General features: G+C 37.9%; 5 protein-coding genes and 1 non-coding gene across 10 annotated transcripts; 4 read left to right on the top strand and 2 right to left on the bottom strand.

Annotated features, from left to right (window-relative positions):
- Positions 1-530: 530 nt before the first annotated feature.
- LOC103455446 (uncharacterized) lies at positions 531-9,990 on the top strand. Its single transcript, XM_008395029.4, has 27 exons — positions 531-822; positions 1,010-1,756; positions 1,887-1,998; positions 2,119-2,216; positions 2,347-2,526; positions 3,621-3,689; positions 3,954-4,076; positions 4,173-4,322; positions 4,434-4,565; positions 4,640-4,719; positions 4,930-5,024; positions 5,119-5,186; positions 5,566-5,673; positions 5,754-5,827; positions 6,355-6,462; positions 6,634-6,709; positions 6,806-6,942; positions 7,048-7,207; positions 7,305-7,484; positions 7,644-7,760; positions 7,884-8,039; positions 8,474-8,626; positions 8,744-8,856; positions 8,969-9,092; positions 9,247-9,342; positions 9,421-9,483; positions 9,557-9,990. The coding sequence occupies exons 1-27, from the start codon at positions 664-666 to the stop codon at positions 9,692-9,694; spliced, it is 3,816 nt and encodes a 1,271-aa protein (XP_008393251.2). The 5' UTR covers positions 531-663; the 3' UTR covers positions 9,695-9,990.
- A 540-nt stretch (positions 9,991-10,530) lies between these two features.
- On the bottom strand, positions 10,531-10,604 carry TRNAI-AAU (transfer RNA isoleucine (anticodon AAU)). Its single transcript has one exon. It is a non-coding gene; the product is annotated as a tRNA-Ile (tRNA).
- A 132-nt stretch (positions 10,605-10,736) lies between these two features.
- Positions 10,737-11,123, top strand: LOC114820945 (isoaspartyl peptidase/L-asparaginase-like). The gene has a single exon (XM_029092309.1). The coding sequence runs from the start codon at positions 10,737-10,739 to the stop codon at positions 11,121-11,123; it is 387 nt and encodes a 128-aa protein (XP_028948142.1).
- A 551-nt stretch (positions 11,124-11,674) lies between these two features.
- Positions 11,675-12,646, top strand: LOC103455570 (flavonol sulfotransferase-like). Its single transcript, XM_008395156.3, has one exon. The coding sequence runs from the start codon at positions 11,675-11,677 to the stop codon at positions 12,644-12,646; it is 972 nt and encodes a 323-aa protein (XP_008393378.2).
- Positions 12,647-14,554: 1,908 nt separating this feature from the next.
- On the bottom strand, positions 14,555-18,858 carry LOC103455447 (hexosyltransferase GAUT11-like). Of its 3 annotated transcripts, none has more exons than XM_008395032.4 (2): positions 18,194-18,858; positions 14,555-16,252 (listed from the first exon to the last, which is right to left on the bottom strand). In XM_008395032.4, the coding sequence occupies exons 1-2, from the start codon at positions 18,344-18,346 to the stop codon at positions 14,804-14,806; spliced, it is 1,602 nt and encodes a 533-aa protein (XP_008393254.3). In that variant the 5' UTR covers positions 18,347-18,858; the 3' UTR covers positions 14,555-14,803. The 3 variants fall into 3 exon arrangements, with proteins under 3 accessions (XP_008393254.3, XP_070668279.1, XP_070668278.1); XM_070812178.1 differs by lacking the exon at positions 18,194-18,858 and adding an exon at positions 16,898-17,927; XM_070812177.1 differs by lacking the exon at positions 18,194-18,858 and adding an exon at positions 16,884-17,093.
- Positions 18,859-23,317: 4,459 nt separating this feature from the next.
- LOC103424568 (ADP,ATP carrier protein ER-ANT1-like) lies at positions 23,318-26,281 on the top strand. Of its 3 annotated transcripts, none has more exons than XR_011575381.1 (5): positions 23,318-23,529; positions 23,791-24,120; positions 24,712-25,083; positions 25,246-25,791; positions 25,980-26,281. XR_011575381.1 is itself a non-coding variant. In XM_008362660.4 (4 exons), the coding sequence occupies exons 2-4, from the start codon at positions 23,863-23,865 to the stop codon at positions 25,555-25,557; spliced, it is 942 nt and encodes a 313-aa protein (XP_008360882.3). In that variant the 5' UTR covers positions 23,318-23,529; positions 23,791-23,862; the 3' UTR covers positions 25,558-26,281. The 3 variants fall into 3 exon arrangements, 1 of the variants encoding a protein (XP_008360882.3); XR_011575380.1 differs by having other exon boundaries at positions 25,938-26,281; XM_008362660.4 differs by having other exon boundaries at positions 25,246-26,281.
- Positions 26,282-26,613: the final 332 nt, after the last annotated feature.

Below are 26,613 nucleotides of genomic sequence, written 5' to 3'. Positions count from 1 at the left end.
TTTAACGGTCCAAATTTAAATCCAGCGGCTAAAATAATAATAAAAAAATTCTTTAATAAGTTTCATATTCATTCATAGTGTCCCACGAGTTTTATGGATTCAATTTAGTGATTTTTTTAATATTTATCGGAATCTAAATATTTTTATGTTAAAATGTTCATAAAATTAAATTAGAATAGTCTATATAATTTTTTTTTAAAACGTTAGTTGAACAAAAAAATTATCCTAAAATTATTCTTTAATAATCTCGGGCTAAAAATTTAACTGAAAAGAGTTGAAGTAGAAAAATTATTTCTGGATTAAAAATTTTAGATTTTAACCAAGGGTTGAAGATAGTCTAAATAACTCTTAACCAACTGAATTACCTGAAAGTTTGTTAGCATGATTGATAAAAAACTGGCCCACAAGATACACAATTGCCATTGGGTTTTTGATGTTCCCTTGGGCCTAGGATAGAACATCATTTGGGCCTAGTGAAATGTCACGTGTCAAGCTCCAAAACCGCACGTGACCTGCGTCAAATAAAAGTTGCAATCACAGAGAGAGAGAGAGAGAGAGAGTGACAGCCTGAAATTCCCCCGCCAAACCCAAAAGGCAAAAAAACCAGAAGAAACCCTTGCTGCCAGTGAGAATTCCGAAGCTTGAGAGAGAAGCAATTGGAGCATGGCGGAAGGCCAGATTGAGATCCAGGTCCGTGCGCTGGAAGGCAAACCGGCCACGGTTTCGGTCCCGGTCGACGAAACCATCGACGGCCTCAAGCTCCTTCTCAAGCAATTTTTCCCACCCGCCAAAAACTCCCCCAATTTTCACCTTTTCTTCAAGGTAGCAATTCTTTCTCTCCTTCGCTTTGTTTTCAAATTAGGGTCTTTTACATTTAAGTCTTTGACGGGATTACACTTAAGAGAAAAGCACTTCAAAGCGGAATACTTTATAAAAACACCCTTCTTAATTTGGAGAACATGGGAAATGTTGCAATTTACTATCTTTTTGGTGTGTAATTGTGTGTCAGGGTGAGAAGTTGAGGCTGCAGAGTCAGATTGGAAGGCTCAACATTCGTCCGGGTGAGTTTCTAGTGCTTGCCCCATTTACTAAGAAAGACCCGAATTGTAATGAGACCCCGAAATCTGAACAAACGAAAACACCAGCGAATTGTCCTAGTAAAAGCTCGATTAAGAAGTTTGCCGATTCGGCGTGGTCTGATATGATGGAAGACTTAACCTTTTTACATGACAATTCAAATGATAAAACTCCGAAGGGGCCTAGTGTAGGAAGTTTCAATCTTGGAGGTAGAAGTGAGGTAAATGATGAAGCCGCTAGTTCTCGCGCTTGTGGAGCAAAGAGAAAAATGGGAACTTTTGATTGTGATGACATTGTATTGGATATATTGCGTTCTAGTATAAACGGAAATGTCCTTGATGAACAGAATTTTAAAAGGTTTATTGAGGTTTTGGAGACGGTGAGTTGTTTATCAGACCCTTATTCCCGGGACTGCTTGTTGTGGAGAAGAGCTGTTTTGCGGCAACAGGGCTTTGGCACTGGACTGCATAAAGGCAATAGTAGTTCATGCTTGTGTCCAGCGTGGTTGAAGATAATCATGAAGGCATTTGCTTTCTTAAACACTTTTTCTGCATTTCTTCAATTACAGCAGGCGAGAACAACCTCAATCATTTTGGAGCAAGCATTGCACCAGCTTGGGAGATTTGGAGTTAGGCTTGGTATGAAGGACATAGAACATCTTTCCATTATTTCTCCTAAGGTAATTTATGTCGCTGTTTGAACACACTGAGTGTAATATAATCTTTGCCATCTGGTTTTTTGTTAATGCAGGTAGTACATCTTTACTGTGTGTAATATAATCTTTGCCATCTGGATCTTTGGTAATGCAGGTAGTACATTTTGCAAATGAGAATGCAGAGCTGGAAGGTTCTGGTAATGTGCTTGTTATTATCAATGGTTCAACAGGACAGAATGGTCGAAATGAAGATCATCATAAATATGGTATTGTGAAGATGTGCGATATATTTTTTTTTTATACCATTTCCAGAGTTTTCTAAAATAAATATATGGGCTTTTAACTGGATAGTTTTGTTTACATATGGTCATGTTCATGTTTGCTAGCTTGCAAGCAAATGGATATTTCAAAGATTATCAGTATATCGAAAATACGGGAAAGTTCTTTCAGAAGTAATTTGTGGGAGGCTGTAGAGTTGTTAATGGTATGTCTAATTGTTCTCTCTCTCTCTCTCTCTCTCTCTCTCTCTCTTTCTCTCTCTATGCCTGTGTTTTATGAGCATTATTAGTGTTCTAATCCTATAGATTACAACTTGATATGAATTTTCATGGCAGTTTAAAACTGGAAATGAGACTTCCATGGATTTTTCCTTGGAAGACTTGCTCAAATCAGTGAAGGAATGTGGTCCTGCTGCAAGAGGAAATGAAGCAAAGCGACTAAGGGTAACACGTGCAGCTTCAAATAATTATTTTGACCGAAATCAATCTAAAGCTTCAAGAAAACATCGATGTTGTGTAGGTTTTCAACTTTTCATCCTCAACTTACTTTATTCAGGTTCCGTTTTTGTGTTTTCCTAGTTTATCATAAGTTGTATGTTCAATCTTCATACTCTACAGAGGTGGAAAAATAAAATAGAAGGTGATATCAATTCAGTATCATCTAATTAACTTGTAGAGAGTTGACATGTTTTTGTACTGTAATCCAACATTTGTGCCCTTGGTGAATTTACCGGTGTTTGTACCATACTTGACCAATCCCGAAACTACTGAGCACCAGTCAACGTTATACCGTCAAGGACCCAGAAGAGTTTCCCTCCAACCAGGAGGCCAATCATAGCGCGACACGTGTCGACATCAGAAGCCAATCATAGCGCGACACGTGTCAACATCAGAAGCCAATCACAACACGACGCGTGTCAATGTCAGAATGAAACTAGAAACTCTCTTCTATAAATAGAGATCATTCTCTCACAATATTTCTTAATGTCATTTGTACTAAATCATTCACTAGTACTCACTAAAGGAGAGCTTGAACCTATGTACTTGTGTAAACCCTTCACAATTAATGAGAACTTCTCTACTCTGTGGACGTAGCCAATCTGGGTGAACCACGTACATCTTGTGTTTGCTTCCCTATCTCTATCCATTTACATACTTATCTACACTAGTGATCGAAGCAATTTAGTGGAGGTCACAGACTTAACATTTTCTGTTATACTAAAGTCCCCATTGATTTTGTGCATCAACAACTGGCATACTAACTGGTGCCTCCATCCAGTTAGTACCTAAAGGAAGAGGAGATTGCATTTGATCCAATAGCCATTGGTATTAATACATGTAGAATAGAAGTTGCTTAGTATTTAGAAAAAGGCTGCAATTATCGTTAGATGTTCTTTAACTGCCTACTAATGTGATAATGAATGACAATAACACCTGATGGAGGATTTCTACCTACAGAAAAGAAGTGGTAGCAGATCCTTGACTAATGGACGTTAATTGTTTTGTTATGTCTCACTGGAGTTATCAATATCTTTTGATCTTCAAAGTGCGGAGTTCTTTTTGTATGCTCTGAGAGATGACACTATTGTAATACTATTTTGTCTCAACAGTTAACAGGTTCATTCCAACCAGAGGAGATGATTAAACATCTTAGAGAGGGACTTGGATCGAAAGGACAGGTTTTCTCTACACTTTTCTTGTAACTTTTTGTTTAATTTTGGGAAATGAAAAGGTGAAATACACAAAAATTTGAAGTAGGGAAGTTAGAAGCTCTGTAGGATAATCACTTTGGGTTTTTGGAAGATATGAAACATTTTCCAAATAAAATATTTGTTCACAACTTATACCCCTAAGGCTCATTTGGATCTGGCATGTTGTCATGTCTCTAACAGTAAGTACATTGTAACCTCTGCTAATGCTGCACTGTGAAACTGTGGATGCAGATAGTGCATGTTGAAGACATTAGTGCTCGGAGAGCCGCTTATGTAGAAGTTCTACAAGAACTATCTGAAAACATGAGATCTGCACTTCGTAGCACTGGAATCACTCAATTATATACTCATCAGGTATGGATATTTTCTAGGCTACATGCTACTGCCCTTCTGAGGAAAACCAGCTGGTTAATGTGTTTCAACTTTTTTTTTTCCTCATGATATTTACAGGCAGAGTCAATACAAGCCTCACTTTCTGGGAAGAATGTTGTTGTGGCAACAATGACATCGAGTGGGAAATCTCTTTGCTACAATCTGCCGGTCTTAGAAGCCTTGTCCCACAGTTCATCTGCATGCGCTCTATATTTATTTCCAACAAAGGTTGTACATAGGATGCAAAAACCATCTTCTTTGGTCTTGCGTTTGATAACAAATAAGTTTTTTTTTTAATTTTTTAATTTTTTTTATAAATCTCAATTATTTATGATGCAGGCTTTAGCTCAGGATCAACTAAGAAGTTTGTTGGCTATGACCAAAGGATTCAATTGTGACTTAAACATTGGTGTATATGACGGTGACACTCCTCAGGAGGAGAGGACATGGCTGCGTCAAAATGCTAGGCTGGTGATTTTTGGCATTTTACTTAGTTTGCTTCCTCTCCTAAGTTTATGCTGAAATTCTTATCTGCTTGAATGTAGCTAATCACAAATCCAGATATGTTGCATGTATCACTCCTGCCATACCATAAAGGATTTCGGCGGATTTTGGAAAATCTCAGGTATTATATCTTGGACTTTCACGAATCGTTTCTGTCACCAGGTGATTCATCTATCTGTGTGCGCGTGTGTTTGCATGCCATGCTCTTACGTTTCTTTGGTGTTTTATGATTTAAGTTATTTTAACGGGTTATTTGAGCAGTATGTAGTTTTATTGGTATATTATTACATTAATTATACCACAGAGATTGATTTCATATTTGATATGTTAGGTTTGTAGTCATTGATGAGGCACATGTGTATAAGGGGGCATTTGGTTGTCATACTGCTCTAATATTAAGGAGACTTCGCCGGCTCTGCTCACATGGTATATCTTTCCCTTTGAGTTTACAAAATATGGGACTTTTTTGTTTACTTTCCATTGAAATTGGAAAGCTAAATAGCTGTTTGTTTCTTTGCAGTATATGGAAGTGATCCTTCTTTTGTGTTTTCTACTGCAACTTCGGCAAATCCTCATGATCATTGCATGGTAAAGATTTTCAATTAGAATTATAAAATCATTTATCTCATTATACAAAGTTCGACATTGATGGGTTTTTTTTTATTTGATGATTTTCATCTTGTGCCTTTATGAGCTTGTTCTCAATAGTATGCAATTATCTTGATTTGATGAGTAAAAGAAACGAAGACCGCCTGGAGTTTAGAAAATAAATTTGGTTTATCATTGTATAATTTTGTTTCAGCACATAGCCTTGTTGGTGCGGAAGCTCAACCTGTATAGTTTTGGGGTGTTGAGAAGACATTTAAACTAACTAGACGAATTTTGTGCATGCATATGTTCCACTTGTTGAATTGTATTGTTAGGTTGCTGAGAAGAGTTGTCAATTTCTCCTATTCTGATTCTTCAGGAACTTGCTAGTCTACCAACTTTAGAGCTGATTCAGAATGATGGAAGTCCGTCTGCAAGAAAGCTTTTCGTCCTTTGGAATCCTATTGCGAATCTACAAAGACAAACTGTTGGTGTTCTATATCCTATTTTTTGTGTTCAACTCAGATATTAGTTAATTTGCTAAAGCCTAGTGTTGTTTCTTTACAGACGTCGACGACAACCAATAATATTATGGATAATGGTAACTCTGCTGTTGAAAATGCTAATCCCCATACTTCAAGGTAAAAGCTTGCTATATATATAGGCCATGCAGAATGAGAGTAATTTCTTTAACCATGATCTGTGGTTTTGCATGCCATTCTAAATCTGAGTTAGCAATGAGAGTAGCTTGAAAAGTTTTATACTATGTGATTTTTCCCATCTTTGGACTGCCATAGTTTTAATGCCTCTTTTTCTTTCCCTGATAATTTAAGAGGCATCCAGGGCATGAGCATGGTCCCTAAGAAGGTTGATCTGTCTCCATAGGGCAGTTTGAGTGGCTTGGTTGCTAAGAATGATTACATGCCTCCTAGCTCCTGTGAAGTAGACATTTAGCATATTTCATACTAAGTAGTGGTGTATCTTAGTAGTTAAATTAAGCTGCTTACTTGGAATTTCGTTGGACCTTACCATGTGATACACTGCTAGTACCTTAAAATTCTGGTATTCACTTCTGTTTCTCTCAATATTTTTTTGGCCAAATCGTGATGCAGATTTCTTTTTGTGGTTTTGGAACCTCAACACCTGATGCATTAATTAATCTTTGCAGCCCAATGATGGATCTTTCATGCCTCTTCGCTGAAATGGTACAGCATGGTCTACGTTGCATTGCGTTTTGCAAATCACGCAAGCTTTGTGAACTTGTGTTGTGCTATACGTATGTATAATTAATCACTTTCGTTTTTTTCAGTACTAAATGCTACATGATATGATTAAAGATTTATGGCATTGTTAGCCCCATGGTTTTGTTATTTACCTTGTGTTTGGACTTACTGCTAATATAGTCAAGATGGTTTATTTCATGAAATAAATTAATATAATTCTGCAGGCGTGAGATTCTTCTGGAGACCGCACCCAATTTAGCGGATTCTATATGTTCTTATCGTGGTGGTTACGTTGCAGAGGTTAGTAAAAGCTGTTCGCCCCGCATTATGTTCTGCCAGTATGTGATTTTGGTTCAGGTATACAGCTGGTTTTTAATTGATTGACTGATGGAGCAGGATAGGAGAAAGATAGAGAGGGATTTTTTCAATGGAAAACTTTGTGGTATCGCTGCAACAAATGCCCTTGAATTGGGTATTGATGTTGGACACATAGATGCAACTCTTCATTTGGGTTTTCCTGGTAGTATATCTAGGTATAGTTCCAGGCCATCAATGCTTTAGCTTATTGTTCAAATTGTTACGATTTAGTATTTTATTGCTTTCCATAATTGTTTGCTCTTTTCTGTCTTTGTTAATAGCTTGTGGCAACAAGCTGGCAGGGCTGGAAGGAGAGAGAGACATTCTCTTGCAGTGTATGTTGCATTTGAAGGGCCCCTTGATCAATACTTCATGAAACAACCAAATAAACTTTTTGGAAGCCCAATTGAGCGCTGCCATGTCGATGCTAAGAACCAAATGGTTTTAAATTTTCTATCATCAATATTCCTTCCATTTGTTCGTGTCTAAAGAAATGGCGATAATGATTTGGTGCTTCTTGATATCTGTTTCCTTGTAGGTTCTTGCACAGCATTTGGCTTGTGCTGCTCTAGAACACCCCCTGAGTTCGTCTTATGATGAAAGGTTTTTCGGCTCTAGTATGAACAGTGCCATAGTACCTCTTAAAAATAAAGGGTATTTGAGTCTTGATCCATCGTGTAATTCGTCTGCCGAGATTTGGAACTATACTGGGCAAGAGGTACACAATTTCTTTGCATTATCTGAGTTGATTTTTCCGTTCTTTTGGTTATAGTTTCTTTCCCTCTTGTAGCATATGCTCCTGTGAGCTCTGTGTATATATTTTAAGGAAGATTGGCTTTGGTTTTTAACATGACATTATTTGTGCATATTTTTCTAGAAAATGCCTTCACGTTCAGTAAGCATCCGATCAATAGATTCTGAGAAATACAAAGTTATAGACCAGCAAAAGAAAGAAATCCTTGAAGAGATCGAGGAGGGCAAGGCTTTCTTTCAGGTAAACTATAATGCACATTAACAGTACATTTGCTATCTTGTTGGAAATGTATCAAGTATTCTGCACACCCCATTTATATCTTTACTAATTTTCTTTTGACAATTTAATGATACTTCACTCCAGGTATATAAAGGTGCTGTTTATATGAACCAAGGAAATACATACCTGGTCACAAGCTTAGATACTTGGAGTAAGGAAGCTTTATGCAAAGCAGCTAAGTTGGATTATTACACAAAACCCCGTGATTGCACAAGAGTTCATATCATGGGCGGTAATATGGTATGTCAGCTCTTGACATTTGTTTGTTGTTCCTGAATGCCTTTCCATAAATTGCATGAGTCAATCTGGCGATTGGAAATGCATGATGGTCTTGTAACTCAGAATTTGGATACTAATACAGGAACAGATAAGTTTTTATGTTATACAGGATTATTGTTAGATATTTGGAGTAGGCTCATATATCTGATATCAAAGTATTCAATAGTACACCCTTTCTGGATTGCCCATATCTCTCCCCCATACAATGAGGAGGCCAGCATTCAGCTTTGGCTGCTGTTCAGTGCCTTGAAACAGTTATCTCTGCAATTTTTCAATTCATTAACTTGGAATTTTGTTTTTGTTTATGTCTCATACTCCTCTCTATGGCATTTCATCATGCTTATGAGTTATGATGATTTCAAAACGCTCACCTGCTACATGTCCTGGTGTTGTAGGCTCATCCACCTAAGGTTTCCAGAACATCTGCCCGAACAGATTCTTGCAAAGTAACAACTAGATGGTTTGGATACTTTAGCATATGTAAAGCAACGCACGAGGTACTTGAATCAGTTGAACTTAAACTTCCGGAATATACTTATGAGTCACAGGTAAACCTGAGTACTTTTTAACTTTGTCAATGGTTCTATTGTTTGGTGTTTTTTAACTTTGAATTGTTGTTTGGTTCTTTTGTATATATAAAATGTTTCATCGTTTTATCCAAACAGGCAGTGTGGGTTCCAGTTCCACATTGGATAAGAGAATCAGTGGAGGCGAAAGACCTTGATTTCCGTGCTGGACTGCATGCTGCAACACATGCTGTTCTACACGTTGTGCCTTTGTGAGTCCCTTACGTTTCTCTTTCTTATATAACATTCTTGTTAGCCATTGAGATTTTCTTAAGAATTTAAAGCATCTGACTGCATTGTGATGCTTGATGTTGTCATGTGCAGACGGATAATATGCAACTTATCTGACTTGGCTCCAGAGTGTCCATACCCTACTGACAAATCCTATTTTCCAGAAAGGATTCTATTATATGACCAGCATCGTGGAGGGACTGGTGTCTCTGTACAGGTGAGTTCGATGAAACTTTGTTCAAATTCGTAAATCATCAGAAGATAGCTTTGTTCCAACTCCCTGGCTTGGTTTCCGGAGATAATGCTGACCTCTGGACAGCAATATGTATGTTGACCCTCTGTTGAAACTGATATACTTGGACATGTAATAGGTTCAACCGATATTTATGGAGCTCTTTACTCCTGCTATCGAACTTCTTTCGTCTTGCAGCTGCTCAAGATCTGGTGGCTGCCCTAACTGTGTACAAGTATGTCTCACATTCTCTATATTTATCCTCTCTCTCTCTCTCCCCCCATGAAGTAACTTCAAACATTTTGCGTCTCAGAGTTTTGCGTGCGAGGCATATAATGAAGATTTACATAGGGAGACAGCAATTATGATCCTTAAGGTGGTTGTTGTTGTATCCGTTTATGTTAGTTTGTCTCCCGTCATTGTGTTGACTGGTTTTCTTGTCCATTCAGGGTGTTCTTGAAGAAGAAAACTTAAACACGCGGGGATCTCCCGAGTCATTGAAATCTTCGGTGAAGCAAGACGGAAGTAGAGGAACTGGCAATGGGTACCTACAACCGTCACCGTCACCACCACCACCACATCCCTAACGCTAAATGGGATACTGACCGGATTAACTTCATTCTTTCGAATTCTCGGTATATAGAACAATAAGGTTTACAAGCTTTGCAGTTTTATTTTATTTTATTTGGTCGAAACAAGCTTTGTAATTTCTCAGCCCCTGTAGTCTACGTTGTAGTATTTCTTGATGGAATGTTTTATATAAGGCTAAACTGGGATTAGCGTTAGAAATAGGGAACTTTAACGAAAAACTTTTGGTACTGTTTACTTTAACTAAAAACCACATTTTTACACTAAGAAGTCAATCTTGATACTATTCACTTTACCCTTTATTTTGTCCTTATCGTTAAAACTTTAAGTTTTCAAGTTCTTTTCATCAGTTTTGTTTTAGAATTATTCTGATTCTTGACCCAGTACTATATTGTGCCATCAAAGCTTTTACGGCATGTTTATTTTTATGGAATGCGAATTAGAATTATTTCGATTCTTGAATTATTGTGTTTACTAAAACATGAGCAGATTATTCTAAATTTCTAATTCTTCATGAGTTAAAAAAGTAAGAATTTTATATTAGAATTCGTAATCCTACACCTAAAAATTTGGAAACAGAGAAATTATGTGAGCTAGTTGGTTTCGTATTAATTTCATTTCTCGATTCATGACTCCCCTCTCGTTGAAAAACATATCAATAATTTGATTCTCTACTTTGGTTAGAAACATGTAGAAACTAGTTTAGCTATAAAAAAAATTATTGTAAAAAATATAAAAAAAAACAAAATTAAAAAAGCAGAATAAAAGTGTCCAGCATTTTGTATTCTGTGAAACCATAAAAAAATTATTGTAAAAAATAAAAAATAAAAAAAAATGGCCCATGCAGGTCTCGAACCTGCGACCTTCGCGTTATTAGCACGACGCTCTAACCAGCTGAGCTAATAGGCCAATTTTGGTGGTTTTAACGTTTATATAAATTTAGAAAAAGCTCCTTTTCAAAAAAAAAAAAAAAACAAAATTTAGAAAAAGCTGACGTATTATATGCGAATATTTTTCGCTTACCACAAGCCCTTTACAAAGATGAGAAGGAAGAAACTCCAGACGCTGATGGTGATAGTAAACTTGGGACTGTTAGCTTCTGCAACTTCTACTAGCGGATTAGTCAACAAGATGGTTGGCCGGATTGGTGACACGCCCATCATTGGTGCATGGACATATGCCAACAATCTCTGCGAAGTTTCTGCTACGGCCAAAGCCGAAGCAATTATTCGTGGCACGGTTGCAAGGGATGTGGCAGCTCTTATGGAGTTCAAAGGTGTTTCTCTCATAGAAGCACCAGATTATGTCGCGGTCGTGGAGGAGGGTGCTCCAAAAGGAAATGTAGGGCTGGTTGCTGTGTCTGCCGTAGGTGAAGTCACCATATATGCCTTTCAATACCACCGGTATGTTTCGAGCTTGCGCCACTGAGGAACAGCCCCGGCCCTTGACCAGCAACCAAGGATGGTTAGCAATGCAGTTGGAATGTTTTGATAATTTATATGTTGAAATGATAATTTGAATTGGAAGTTTTTGTTATCTGGCGTGTAGGTAATTATCCAAAATATTTTTATTGAAGCTATTTCTTTTAGAAATCAACTCTCTAGTAATTATCTAAAATTGAAATTATTAAAATTTTACTTGCAGACCTCTTTAATTCAAAATGGGCTAAATAGATTATGAATCTGATGAATTGAAAAGAATTCGGTATGATACTCGAATTATGATGCTATAATTGTTGGTTTTGCTTCAAAATGCAAGAAAACGATTTCTTAAATGTCGAAATTTCAAGGAGTTGTTTTGCTTGAAGTGGTTGCATATGATTTTGCGGATATGATATTTTCATGACTGGGTCAAGTCCATGAATTAAGGGAACACTAAACACATTTGCATCCACAAATTGACCCTATAAAATGTCGTGGTTCTTGTGAATTAGATTAATTAATTAAAAGATTAATTGTTTCGTGTCATTTAATTAGATTATGGCTTCTGTCTCTCTTGGTGTTGATCAAGAAATTATCTCAACCCTCCCTAAAGACACAGGCTGGGCAGCTGAGCATTACTACCAGTACCAGAACTTCTGGTACCCCCAGGTTTTTCTTGAAGGTGTGATTTGGGCACAACAGGATTTTAGGGCTAGGGACTCTGACGTTTTCCTGGCCACCTTTCCCAAGTGTGGTACAACATGGGTGAAGGCTCTCATGATTGCCATAAAAAACCGGAAAGACTGCGATTATTCGTCACATCCATTACTCACAAAGAACCCTCATGATATTGTGCGCTACATAGAGTTGCTTGTTCACCAAGACAATCCAGTTGAGTATCTCGACTCTATGGCCTCACCTAGATTGCTTGCAACCCACGTCCCTCACTCATCGTTGCCGAACTCCGTTTTGGATTCAGATACACGGGTTGTGTACGTTGCAAGGAACCCGAAAGATGTTCTCGTTTCTTTATGGGCATTTTCCGAAAAACTAAGGTCGAAGGTATATAGACTCCCTCCTCTCCCTCTAGAAGAAGGATTTGAGTTGTTTTGCAAAGGGGTTGCACTTGCAGGCCCGTTTTGGGATCATGTACTAGGGTACTGGGAAGCAAGCTTGAAAAACCCTAATAAGGTGCTATTTTTTAAGTTTGAGGATTTGAAAGCTGATACAGAAGGATACGTAAAGAGGTTGGCAGAGTTCATAGGATATCCATTTTCTTCAGAAGAAGAGAAAGAAGGGGCTGTGCAAGAAATAATAAAGTTTTGCAGTTTTGAGAACTTGAGTAGTTTGGAGGTGAACAAAAGTGGGACGTATCATGTGGGGCCGAAAACCGATGAAAAATTCAGCAACGATGTCTTCTTCAGACGAGGGGAGACCGGAGATTCACAGAAGCACCTAACGCCTGAGATGCTCGAGCGTCTTGACAAAATCACAGAGCAAAAGTTTGGGGCATCTAATTTGAAGTTTTAGAAACTTAACGAGTAAGGGTAATATGTAATAGTTTGGGGCGTTTGGTTTCTACCCATGCGTCTCGGGTTTGAACCTTTCCCTTATGCTAAATTAATGTAATAGTTTTGAATTCTTCCCCTCTCCTTAATATTAGTAGTTAAAAAAAAATCACTCCATGGACTAGTCCATGAGCTTGAAATTATGCAGAATTCTTGCATATCCAAAGTAAACTAATAAATGCTCCAACACAAAAATGCATTGTCGAGAGGCATATTGATGTGAGATCATAACTAAGCAAGTTTTCTTGAGTATTTATAGACACTCAGTACCGACACATATTTGACTGTTTGATTTATCCAACGGCTTAAACTAAGTGACTAATGACTTGGAAGAATTGAAACACATGCATTAATTAATTGCTATTTAGTGCCAAATAATTAGAAATTATTATCTTAGCTAGGCAGTGTTCCAGCTTTTGTCTTTCGGAATGCTTGGCAGTAACACTTGAGCTCAAGTAGTAATATCTCGGTTGGCTTTGTCTTCCGTCTCATCGTCATTGGAGATATTGTGGCATGCCTCAGAACTAATTGGGAGGCTGAAGACCTGATAATCCGATAAGGATTCAGGACCTAAAGTTTACAGGTTTAGGAAACCTTTTATATGGGGAAGGAATATCCATTGCACCATATAAATTGAATAATGCTTGAGTTCCCTCCTCAACTTATAATTAACATATCTTCACTGCAGGAACTTTGTTCATACTCTTTATCATCACTTAACAATCATATATGCACAAAAATAATTCAATTTGAAGATCGTTTAAACATTCATATGCATCAAACAAATGGACGGTTCATTATGAGGATGATACTTGTCGATTGGTTTGACACGCATGGATGTGACTAAACGCTCTTCAAATTGAATGATTTTTTTCCCAGATATAATCATTAGATGATAAAAAGTATGAACGGTTCCAATTATGAAATTCGTATGGTGAAAATACATTAATCATAAATAGGGGGATAAGTAGATTCCCATGAGTGGCACAAAACTATTATCCATATAAATTTTCTTACTCAAATTTTGAACCATTAGATTAAGAGATATTATTTTAATGGCCGATGTTAGAGAGACTAAATTTGTAGACTAAATTTTAGAAACTAAAGGACATGTAAGTTGATGATTGGTTTATTACTTAAGCATTGATAAACGTATTCATTTCTATTGGTGACAAATCATTTAGTTTACAAATTTAGTCGCCCTAGCATTACCCTAATTAAATATACTGGCATTCAACCCATAGGGTGCACTGCCTAAGAGTTGATAAACGTGTTCATTTCTATTGGTAACACATTTAGTTTACAAATTTTGTCTCCAAATTTAGTCGTCTTAACATTACCCTAATTAAATATACTGGCATTCAACCCATAGGGTGCACTGCCTTATCCGCCATTTGTGAATTACATATTTTCATCATACGAATCAAAACTATTCGTTTTCTTAATTATCTTTCAAAGATCATCTTTGCAAAAAGTCATTTGAACTAGAAACCGCTTAGTTATCTTTACATACCAAATAAATAGATGATTAATCATAAATATGTTATTTGGTACCAACTCTAAATTTGTTCTACACATGAATAACTAAACGATCTTCGATTTGATTGGTATTTTATATAGATGATGTTCGAACCGATTCCAAGTTCTCCCGTTCTGTTAATAGAAGGGCTGCAAATGAGAGATTCGGAATAAACACACGATGAGCAAATTATAATTAATTAGTATCGAACTCGTCAACCTCAAGACCTTCCACTTACGAGTGACGGCAAACGATCAATTAATTAACAATATTTAACAGAAAATTTCATTTCTTCCTTTCTCAGGCCATCGTAGAAGGAAAAGATTAAAAAAAATAAAAACAACTCCACAATTCTACAGTTTGCAGAGGGGGGAAAAAGAAAACCCCATCAGGCAAAAATCAATTTAAACTTTGTAATTGTATGAAAACAATGCTCTTTTTCTTTCAGAAAACTATGATGCAAAAGGAAAACTGTCTAGCAAAATTCAAAATTTTCTACTTCTGACTTTACAATAACGGCGATCATATTTTCCGGCACCGCCAAGAGTTTAAAAGTCGTGAAGATCGCATGAATTACGAGCAATCGAGAAGCAGCACATTCTAGCTTGTGACACAAGCTTGCAGAAATGGGTGGCTTTGATTAACATACCGCTCCCAGAGAGGCTTATACCTGCCGATGGCCAACTTCAGCCACGGCTTCATGTACCCGTTAAAGTGAACCACCGCTGCACTCTCAATCAATCGGTTGTCAATGTTCAGATCATACCCCAGTCCTAATACATGCCATCTCCTGTCAAGCGGCTCTGTCAGACCGTAAAATGTTAGAAGGCCGGGCGGAAGAGTGCCCAGCCTCCAAAGTGTCCCATCAGCATTCTGCTCCTGCCAGTAATGATACCGTGCAGTTACATTTGCTTTCTTCCAAGCAATTAAATCAAAGACATTCATACCGAAGGCCCATCCACATGCCTGTGGATCAAACTTGGCGCTGATGATTGGGTTTGAGAAATTGAGATACTTGTAATAACGATGAAATGCTTCAAGACAAGTTTCCACTGCTCCATTCACATGTCCATGCAAATCCAATGAGAAAAGTGGGGTCAGATCCTTCTGGACAACAACGTCATCATCAAGAAAAACAACCTTCTCCAGCTGTGGATAGATCTCTGGAATGTAGAATCGAAGGTGATTGAGCAAAGATTGATACTTAGGGCTCCGCAGCTTTGGCACAACATCCATATCTTGATATCCACCAAAATCTCGCGAATCTGCATCAAGGAGCTGTTTCACGATAGGAGCATAAGAAGCATTAAACCAAGAAAATTCGTCAACATTCTGCACTTCAATTGTGGACCCTTTGAAATCATTACTTTGGAACCACGCCTGCATTGTGCCATAGTTGATCCCATTTGTGACAATGTGGAAGACCAGCTGTTTTGGATGGTCAGCATTTAACACGGTGGAGTTAACAACCACAGAAGTGGCAACCACATTGTCTGAAAATATGCAGAAATGGTAGATATTGTTGTCCATGAGTCTGGGGGAATTCCTCTTCTCATCTGCAAGTTGTTGCAGAGATGGCTTTTTAAGCCAATCAGCTGTGAGCTTAACATTTAGGCAATGGAGGTTTTTGGGTAATGCTTCAGCAGCTAGTTGCCCGAATACCATGCTTTGAACTGCTGCAGCATTTGCACGCTCTTCAAGGGCTTGGATATGAGATTTCATTGTCATTATTGTGGTTGCTATGTCATAATGTGCATCTTCGGCTCTTAATATAAGATATGATAGGCTTTTAATTATTGGCTCCGCTTCCTCTAATGTCACAGGCTCCCCCCTCATGGCAGCTGTTGACAGTAAAAGCTGGCAACTCCGGATCTTTGAACTAAGCTCCCAAGCAAGATGAAGGTTATTGTGCTCTTTGGCAATAATAACATAAGCTTTGGCAAGTGTCATTTGCTCAGCCAGCTGCCTGGAAAACGATCTAGCACTCAATATTTCTTCAGTAAAATTTAAACTCTCATGAGCAACCTGCTCAAGTCTCGTATTTCTCTCCTGCAAAACGGCAGTCACATTCAAGTAAAACACTGAACAAAGCGACAAGCCACATCACAAAGTAATAAAAGTCAATTCACATCAACCTAGGAGGAAATGCTCGGGGCCTCGCTTCCAATTCCAACACTACTAAACCAAACTAAAGATAGTGCATAAATATGACATACAAAGCATGAAAATGTTGCTAAACCAAATAGCTAGCTCAATGTGAAAAGTGATGAACAGATTATTCATCATCTGTTATCAACAAAACACAAATTCAGACATTTTCCTCTAGAGACCATCTAAACTTTGACATTAGTTGTCAAATTACGTCTATAAGTATGGGGTGAGAGTTCAGCTGCATATAAGCCACAATGTCATATTGTTATATAAGCCACAATGTCATATTGTTAATTCAAGTTAGCGTACCACTCGTATCACTAGAATTTTCCCAAATATGGAATTTTCTTATTGTGCTCTCTCTGATGCACATTATAATTGGACGAACAGATAAAACCATAGTCAAATGGTCAGAAGTTCTATACTCCAAAGGTATATTTTGGCGGGAACTTAAACATGGGAAACAGTTAGATCTCTAAAGTCAAGTAGCACATGGGAAAACTTTTCAATGAGATACAAAAAGTCATACCAAAAAGGTCGTACCCAGTGCACAAGGCTCCCACTTTACGCAGGGTCTGGGAGAGGTGAATGTCGGCTAGCCTTACCCCCATTTATGAAGAGGCTGCTCCCAAGTCTCGAACCCGAGACCTACCGCTCATGGGCGAAGGCACTTGCCATCGCACGAAGTGTGACCTCTACAAAAAGTCATACCAAAAAAAAAAAAAAAAAAAAAAAAAAACCACAAACACACAAATAACAATTCAATCAGAAAAAAAAAATTAGCGGAAAGGCAAGCACAGGAGATTCCCCCTTGACAGGGTTTTTCTTCTTTTTTTCCTGTGCCAATGAAACTTTCATTCCAATTAAAAGAACACAACAATAGACCTCAGGCCCAAATGAACAAACAGAAAAGACATGCAGGCCAAACTCCAAAACGAAAGCAAGGACTGATCAAAGAGGAACAGTCAGGAGATGCAAAAAGAAAAACAGCAAAACAAGAAAGGAGAACCATTACACAAACTCCCCAATGATCAAAATCACACTGGTTGGGGCATGGAAGGCCATCCCGTAGTAAGATGAGTACAAGGGAAGTTGGGGCACTATCAACCAATGCCCCGGCACATAACTTCTGTCTAGCAAGCAGCACTAAGCAATCAGCGGCCTGGTTTGCTTCTCGTGGAAACCACAAACAGTTAGATAAATCCACCAATCCAATAACAGGAACGGCAATTTAACCCCAACTATCAGCAAGTACAAGTACAGTTATACACGTGGAATGGAAGCTCTATTGAACTCTTAGCTTGCAGGTTTGTTGTCTGCAAACCATATATGATCTCTAGCTTAACAATTGAACTGCTAACTATAAATATAATCCACACTTGAAATAAAATAAAAAAACATTATATAAAGAGTAGCAGGCAGAAACCAATAAGATCATATCATAACAGAGCCAACTAAAGGGCTGCAACGCTTGCTTCAGCAGTAATTGCTACCGCCGTCGGAAAAGTGTTCAGTTCTTTCCTAAATTCCATCAACTAGAGATCCACTCACAAAAGGATTATATACACCCTGACTGCATATTAAAAGAAAAATCAAATATTCAAACCCAACAGAATGTGTAACCAAAACAAGAAAGAAAGAAAAACCCAATTTTGCGTTCAGGTACTTCATCCGAAATTTCGCCATCAAAAGCCTTAAATAGATTCAAACAAAAGTTCAAGCATACCAACATTCCATCCACCAACACTAAATTAAAATGTTAATTAAACACGCAGTTCATCTAATCAAGATCATAAAACGCACACAAAAGCAGCAAATGGGAGAGCTGAGCAATCATACCAGCACCGGCTGCTCGACCCGATCTTCATGCTGGTTGTGGTTCACAACTAACAAAACCAGGCTTGCAACAGAGAAGAGTCCAAAAAGCGCCCAGATCCAATACGAAAACCTCCGTCGAACCGGGCGCCGATACTCGGCCGCCCGCCGCCGCATCTTTGACTAATTTCCTCCACAATTCACCACGAAATTACGAATCCGCACCGACCCATGTCCCAGATTCGATCAAAAAACCACCAAAAAGCCCTCCAAGCATATCAGCTCGGTTTGCTCACTTGGGCATCCACCAAATGTTCCCACCAATTCGATAAACCGATCAAAACTCAACCTTCACGCAATTTCAAGCAAAAGCCTACAAAAATCACACCTCCGAAATCGATATCTTCCTCTGTTTTTCTCCCACTCTTTGGCGGGCAGCTTCGAATCAATCGAAAAATTGAAGAGATGGGCAACAACAATCAAAGCGTTTAGCTCTTGGGTGAGAGAGCAAAGAGTGATCGAGCTTGCGATCTGTCGTCGTCACTGTGTGTGTTGGGGTTTCGACGACAGCGGAAGATATTAACCAGCGATAGCAGATGGTGTGTCATGTTTTTGGGGAGGGAAAATAAAACAGTCACATGAGACCATGTGATTTTTTATTTATTTATAAATTTACAAATAAGAAGGTTGCAATTATTTTAGTTTCCACTTTTGCTAATATTAATTACCAAATTTTTTCCCATACAAATCTACCAATTTTTATTTTTGTTTGGATGCATGAATGTACCATGTTTTTGTTTGGAATGCAAAAAAAAGTGACAGGTTCAAATTTCTTGTTCACGTTGTTTGAAACATATATGTTACGGGTTTAATTGAAATTGTATTAGAATTTAAGCGTTTTTAAAATAACTTTATTAGATAGTAAGTGTTTCTTCAAGATATTCGAAATACAAATTTAGAAGTGTTTATAAAAGCACTTGAAAACATTTTCTCGAAGGTTAGTCGCACTTTTAGAGAGCATTTTAAAGTATTTTTTGAATTATTTTAATTATTAATAAAAATTTCAACATGCTTCTAAAATATAAGTGTTTTATGAGCACTAGTACTTTCTAGATAATTATTTTCAAAAGGGCCATCAACTAATAAAATGAAATGTGAAGGGCCAATACATTAACATGGGATGGGCGATATACAGCATAAAAGCGATTGATCAATATATCTTCAACTTTCGAAAATTGTTTTTAGAATAAATGTGTGAAATTCAATGGTCACGCATTCTTTATGACTCTTCATTTGTGCTGTTCATATTTTAAGGTTGAAAATTTGTCAAACGTGAGAGGGCATGAATACTGCATTGATGGAAGGAGGGGCCTCACATGTGCTTATAAGTAATTGGACTACTCCCTACATTGCCGATTGATTTTATGGTAGAACCTTAACTTTTTTATCTGGGCAGGTTGGCCCACATGTGAAACTCAATGACCACACTTGCTCCAAGTCACCCAACTCAATGACCGCATGTGCTCCAAGTCATCCAATTCATTTGTGTCCACGTGTTTAGCCTCAATGACCACACGTGCTCCAAGTCACCTAACCCAATGACCACATGTGTTTCAAGAGCCCCAATTCATTTGTGTTCATATGTTTAACTTGAAAATTTGTCACATGTGAGAGCGTGTGAGGATGCGAAGGTAAAGAAGTCTCACATCTGTAAAAAGAGAAACCTTACAAAAGCTTATAAAAAATTAAACTACTCCCCCAAATTATTAATTAGTTTTATAGTGCAATCCCGATTTCTTCATCTCTAACAACCAGTTATTGCATCTCAAGTGTCAGATATGGAGTCTCCACCGACAAGCAAACCTTAACTTTAACTATTAACTTAACTAGAAAACAGATTAGAGCAAAGTCACTAGATTTGGACTTCTCGTCACTTTTAGGAGATCCGATGCGCTTCTGTTGCTAGTTAGGATTTCAATTTTCTTCCATCTGTTATTGTCAAATTAGTATCTGAGATTTAGACTAACTACTGGAAAACATTGATTGTTTAAGTGGAAGAGGGACATGCCATCTGCCTTCTGACTACAAATCACATGTGACAGATACACAAGGGAGAAAATTAACTGAGAAATGTAGTTATCAGTGGGTATACCTTCTTGCATAATTTACAGAAGAACGAACCGTGTTATATATTGTAACCCGACCACAAGTATATATGTACGTGCCTACAAAAGCACACTCTATCATGTGGAATATGGCATATGAGTTCGCACTTTCCACCGATCGATTGCCAAAGTTAAGTTTACATAGCAAGATTTAGAAAGAAAAAAAAGTCACCACACTCGGACTGGTCACTTTAATTAGAAGGTGAAGGCATGAGGTGCTTTTTTAGGATCTGATTGTTCGATAATTATTTTGTTTTTAGCTTTTAGTTTTGTACTCGAGATATAAAGAAAGTATAAAGAAAAAGAAGAGCTCTTAAGACCATCTCCAACCCTTGGGCTAAAAGCCAAATTTTTTAGCCCGGAAAATTTAGCTTTTAGCCCAGAAACATCTTTTCTGCTCCAACCCTTCTACCCTAAAATTTTAGCCCGGAATTATTAAAGAATGAAATTAGCCTAAATTTTTTTCTTAAATCAATTTAAAAAAAAAATAAATATGTAGATTATTGTAAATTAATTTTATGAACATTTTAATCTAAAAAAATTTAAATTCCGATAAACATTTCGCATTTAGCCCGAGGGGAAAGCTGGGGGGGGTATTTGGCCCAGAAATAGCATTTGGCATTTAGCCTAAAATTTTAGCATGGGTTGGAGAGTGTTTGGGGAGGGGTAATTTGGCTTTTAGCCCATGGTTGGAGATGGTCTAAGAAGGGTGGTGAGAAAGAGAGGAATAAATAAACAAGAACGAATGAAAGAATAAAATATCAACTTAACGGGTTTACACAAACAACGATGTCAATTTTTATAAACAAAAAACTAACAATACCATTTTATTAACAAAACAGGTAAAAAAAAATTAGATCACTAATTAGTTTTGTGTAGCGATTCTAGCACTGCAAGTTTATGGTTTATGGGAATCCAGCCAAGTAGAGTATTTTACAATATTTCTGCACTTGCAATGGAAATACTGTATGGGTGTCAAAGCAAGCTCTGCATTCTTGTGCTGTACGCAAAACGCTAGGCATCTGAGGTTGTGTCTCCAAAACCATTACATCAAAGCACCCATTTTCTTGTACAAGTTTCTCCAGCTCATCCGCATATGGGCAAGTTGGAATAGTCGAATTTTTCTTGGCTTAGTAGCCCCTGCAATACAAATTCAACGATGAGTTATTAGGTGCAAAATGTGATTCACCCCTGTGATTAAAATTGACATCATGGTGGTGTGAGGTATGAAGTATTCGAGACTTTTTTTAACAAAGCAGAGAAAGTAATCAAAATTGAAAATTCTAGAATAAACCGATCTATATGCAACATAGATCGTGACTAAAGTGATTAGACCGATCCTTAGCCAAGGATCCAATGACTAAGGATACACCGCCCAGAAATCTTGGGCTAGACTTCATGACGTTATTGGCTGGTCCATACTAAACAAACTCAATAGTAATGGTACTATCGTACATGCTAGATGAAATATACAGTCATTGACATACCTCGCTAACCAAATCCAAAAGACTAGATTCGAGGGGTTCGAAAAGTGGGGCAATATGTTGGAATCCCACATCGGTGGCGGTAAAGAAAAGCAATGACTTTAAATAGAATTACCCCATTCTAACTAATGCTGAGGCTTGTTGTGGTAAAACCCAACACCTGACAGATTGGGTAAGTGGTAAAGTTGGAGACAGTATCGATGTCGTTAGAGTGGGACCCCCACGAGCCCGTCAATTAAAAAAATTTCAACATGGTATCATAGTCCACGATTACGAGCCCATTTTCAACATGGTATCATAGTCCACGATTACGAGCCCATGCAGGCAAAAGGCTTGTCACTAGGAAGTGTGGGCTTGGAAACAAGCTTGGACTTTTAACATAGAGTCGGCCTCCGAGTTCTTAAGATGCACTTCTTGAAAAGATTGAAAACAAGCTTGAACTCCATTAGAGCTGACTTCTAAGTTACAATGTCGGCACGAACCAAGGAAGTTGGTCGATGGATACCAAATCCCCAATGGGATGAGACAAGATTGACGACACAAGGTGTGCTTAAGGTGGCCTCCTTCATTTATTTCCGATTCATTCGTGAACAAGACAAGTTGAGCTAGGAGCCCCCTTCTTGCCCTGCACCCTTATTTGTAGCCGAAGTATAGGTTCGCGTGAGATCAAAGTAACCTGCCACCCATTCACTCTCTGTTCAACAAAGACCATCAATATTAACTCACTTCTTTATAAAAATCTTTCGGATTAGTGGAACTGTAAAGACAACAGGGTCTCTGGAAACATTTTTCATGGTAATCAGTTTCAGGACTGACAAGCGGATACAACTTATCCTGTATTTTAAGATTGTGAGTTTAATGTAACAATTGGATTTGAATGGATAATTTTTTTAAATTGAGTTAAAGGCATATCGATGGTATAAGATTAGACGAGAAAGAAAACTCACCGTCTAATTTTATCACTTTGGAGAAGATTAGAATGAATAGGGCTCAGCTGGTACCCATTTAGATTCAATTGAGTTGGGTTTGATGGTGAAGAAGAAGTTGAAGAACAACTTTGGAGTCAAAATTGAGTTTCGGCAAACGTAGCTAAAATTAAGCCTTATTATTAGTAAATAGTCTATAGCACAAAGAACATTAAGGGTAATATTGACTTTTCATATATCAATTCTGAGCTGGATGGTAACTCAATCGTGGTGGTAGCAGCTCAAGATGTTGCCAATTTTTGTTAAGGTCGTGTTTGACAAAACTGCGTTTTTCTTACGTTTGAACCTCCAAGCATTAACAGGCATACCAAACGCAGCTTAATCTGTTTTTTTTTTTTCTTGAAAAATATTATTAACATTCTAAAAATCTCATTCTATATATTTTTATTTTTAAATATAGAAAATTTAAAGTGTAAAATGAGAATTTAAGAATATTAATAAAAATTCTCTTTTTTTTTTTAATTATTTCAGTTTTTTTATTTTTTATAAATCCAACGATCCAGAACTCGCCTCGAAGCCAGAGTCCGATTGGTCAACCGATCGAATCGACGGCGAACTGCGATTCCATCGAATTTCCAAATTTTACTTCTGAAAAAAGCCGCTTTTGTAATTTCGGGTGGTGGGAGAGCGACCCGTTATCCGGCGCTAAAAGTGAAAAGCCCGCCACGGCCACCCATCAACTCCACCGTCTCTCTCCTTTCAATTTCTCTCCAAAAATCTTCAAGGTACGTAAAACCCCATCTCTAATTTTTGGTTTATAATATTCCCAGCAGATTTTGGGATAGAAAGTTTCATGCTTTTTCTTGACTGAAATGGAAAAATGATTGGAAATTGTTAGTTTTTTTTTTTTTGGAAATTTATATGAAATTAAATGCTTTTTTCTTCATTGGGTTGTTGTTGGATTTCTAAAAAGACTTAATCTTTCACCCATTTGATTGTATTTCTGGTTTTGTTGGTTCATTTCTACTTTTGATTGGAGTGTTCAGGTCTAGAAAGAGAGAGGGAAGGTGGGAAGGAGGGAGGGAGGGAGGGAGGGAGGAGAGAGAAGGGGGTTGGCAATGGCAACAAAGTCAGAGAAGTTTTCTCTGGATTTTGTGATGGGGGGAATGGCAGCCTTGGTGTCAAAGAGTGCAGCAGCACCCATTGAGAGAGTGAAGCTTCTCCTGCAGAATCAGGGAGAGATGATAAAAAGAGGGCAGATTAAGAGACCTTATAAGGGTGTTGGTGATTGCTTTACAAGGGTGTTTAGAGAGGAAGGCGTGTTGTCGTTTTGGCGAGGCAACCAGGCCAATGTTATTCGATATTTTCCTACTCAGGTACTTCATCTGCTTCACTCTCCCACCCTGAAACTATTGAATGATTAGATCGGTGTATTTGGATTTTTTCAGTGAAACCATTCGGTGATTAATGCATTTGTTTAGTTTTCTATCAAAGCAAGCAATTTCACGATGTGTGTTAAATTTTCAAGACGTTTTCCCCTTAGTCGATTTCTTTCTTTGCATTGGTTGGTTGGTTCAGATATCGGTCAGTTTGAGAAGATATAATAACCGGAATGCTCGGTGAATTTCAAACCGTATTTGGATTCTCTATCTTATCAAAGGTTTGCCATGTGTGCTTTCATAGACCTTAGATTTATCTTGTAAATATATACTCTGGGTTTTCAGTTCACAACCAGTGTTGGATGGAAAGTCCACTAGCTTAGTACACTTTTTTTTTTTTACCATCTTAATCGTAGAGATCTCCACCCACTTTTCTTAATTCCATCACTTGGCATCTCATAAGATAGTGGACAGTTGATCATTCAACATTTTTGCTTGAAACTTCACAAACTTTTGGTATGCTATGTTAAATCCAATGAATGTCATGTTTTGACAGTCCTCGCCGAACATAATTTGGAATGCTTGTAGGCCTTCAACTTTGCATTTAGAGGTTACTTCAAAAGCATCTTTGGCTGCTCAAAAGAGAAAGATGGATACATAAAGTGGTTTGCTGGAAATGTGGCTTCAGGAAGTGCTGCTGGAGCAACTACTTCATTATTTCTATATCATCTGGACTATGCACGTACGCGGCTAGGCACCGATGGGAGGGGGTCTGCAGTTAGTGGTCAACGCCAGTTCAGTGGGATTCTAGATGTTTACAGTAAAACCTTATCAAGCGATGGAATAGTTGGGCTCTATCGAGGATTTGGGGCTTCGATCATTGGAATTACGATGTATCGAGGAATGTACTTTGGGATTTATGACACCATGAAGCCTGTTGTTTTGGTTGGTCCTTTGGAGGTAAGCATCTCAGTATTATCTGAACAATTCAAAGCGAGTGTATTCGCATGCATGTGTACTTTGGGATTTGAATTTGTGTAATCATTCTTGGTTCAAACTGCTAATGTGCTCCCCTTCTCGAATGATCCTCAGCCTCAGTTTATATCATTTGAATTTTTTCAGGGGAATTTTTTAGCTAGTTTTTTGCTTGGCTGGAGTGTAACAACAGTCTCTGGGGTCTGCGCCTATCCATTTGATACTGTTCGGCGGAGAATGATGCTAACATCAGGACAACCGTCAAAGTATCGTAACGCCTTGCATGCATTTCGGGAGATTGTTTACCTTGAGGGTTTCACAGCACTGTTTCGAGGAGTTACTGCAAATATGCTTCTAGGGGTCGCTGGAGCTGGGGTACTTGCAGGATATGATCAGCTGCAGCGAATTGCATATAAACGTGGTTTGTCCTTTGAGCCACAGCAAAGAGTTTTGAAGTGAAAGTCTGGACATGACACATAGACAGGGTTATTCTTTTGAGCCACATGAAAGAGTTTTCGAGTGAAAGCCTGGGCATAGGACATATACATGGTTATTCTTTTGAGCCACGACCGGGAGTTTTCAAGTGAACTTTCAGACATGAGATCTGTATATACCTCGTCAATTGATTCATGCTTACAGAGATCGATTCAGAATTCAAGTAGAAAGAGGCAAAGAGGAAAATAACAGGACAAGGTAAGAATATTTGTTGATCGATTGCCACTGCTGTTTCCTGGAATGCCTAAGGAAAATCATAGTCCTCCCTCTATACAGTTGAATAAATTATATTCGATTATTTGTATCAGATTGCAATTTAACGGATAGGTACCACATTTACACAGGAAAATCATTCTTCTTCAGTTTCATTAGCTTTTCTATTTCAGAGCTCGGAACTCGTTTTTCGCTGCTGAGAAGATGGGGAATACAGAGAAGATATCAAACTGTCAAAGGATTTTTCTTTTCTTTCATTCAAAAGCCACAATCAATCCCAATTTGTATGCAAATTGTATGGGGAACACGATTTCGCCCGCCTTAGTATTTGAAGTAACTTGATTGAGAAGAAAAACTCTTTATCTTAAAAGTTGCACTGAGTTTTGGATTTGATTTTTGGCTTGAGCATGTGTAATAGGAAGGAGATTAAACCTTCAGAGATGGAACTTGGAAGCTGCTATGCAGTTTGTGTCAACCACCAAGCTTTGACTCGACAACTACAATGCAAACTCAACAAGATTCCTTAAACTTCTTGTATAAGGGGTACTTTTCGTTGACATCCAATTTCTACTAGCATTTTTGTAGTCCCAACAACCACGTCTTGTATGGTTGGAAAATACTTGGCTTTTTTACAAGTCGTCATTCTTCATTGAAGATAACAACCAAAGTCGAGAAATGATTTGCGCACGCCTTTTTTCTTCTTCTGCACACCTGTTGATTTTTTATTTTCGATTCTTGTTTGACTTATTACATTCAAATACCACAAATAGATAGAGGTATGCAAGGGGAGAAAAGAGGTGTGCTGAA

The sequence above is a fragment of the Malus domestica genome, chromosome 14 (assembly GCF_042453785.1).
Source record: "Malus domestica chromosome 14, GDT2T_hap1".
NCBI lineage: Eukaryota > Viridiplantae > Streptophyta > Magnoliopsida > Rosales > Rosaceae > Malus > Malus domestica.
Note: the sequence above shows the minus strand (reverse complement) of the source record. Positions and strands in the feature narration are given on the sequence as shown.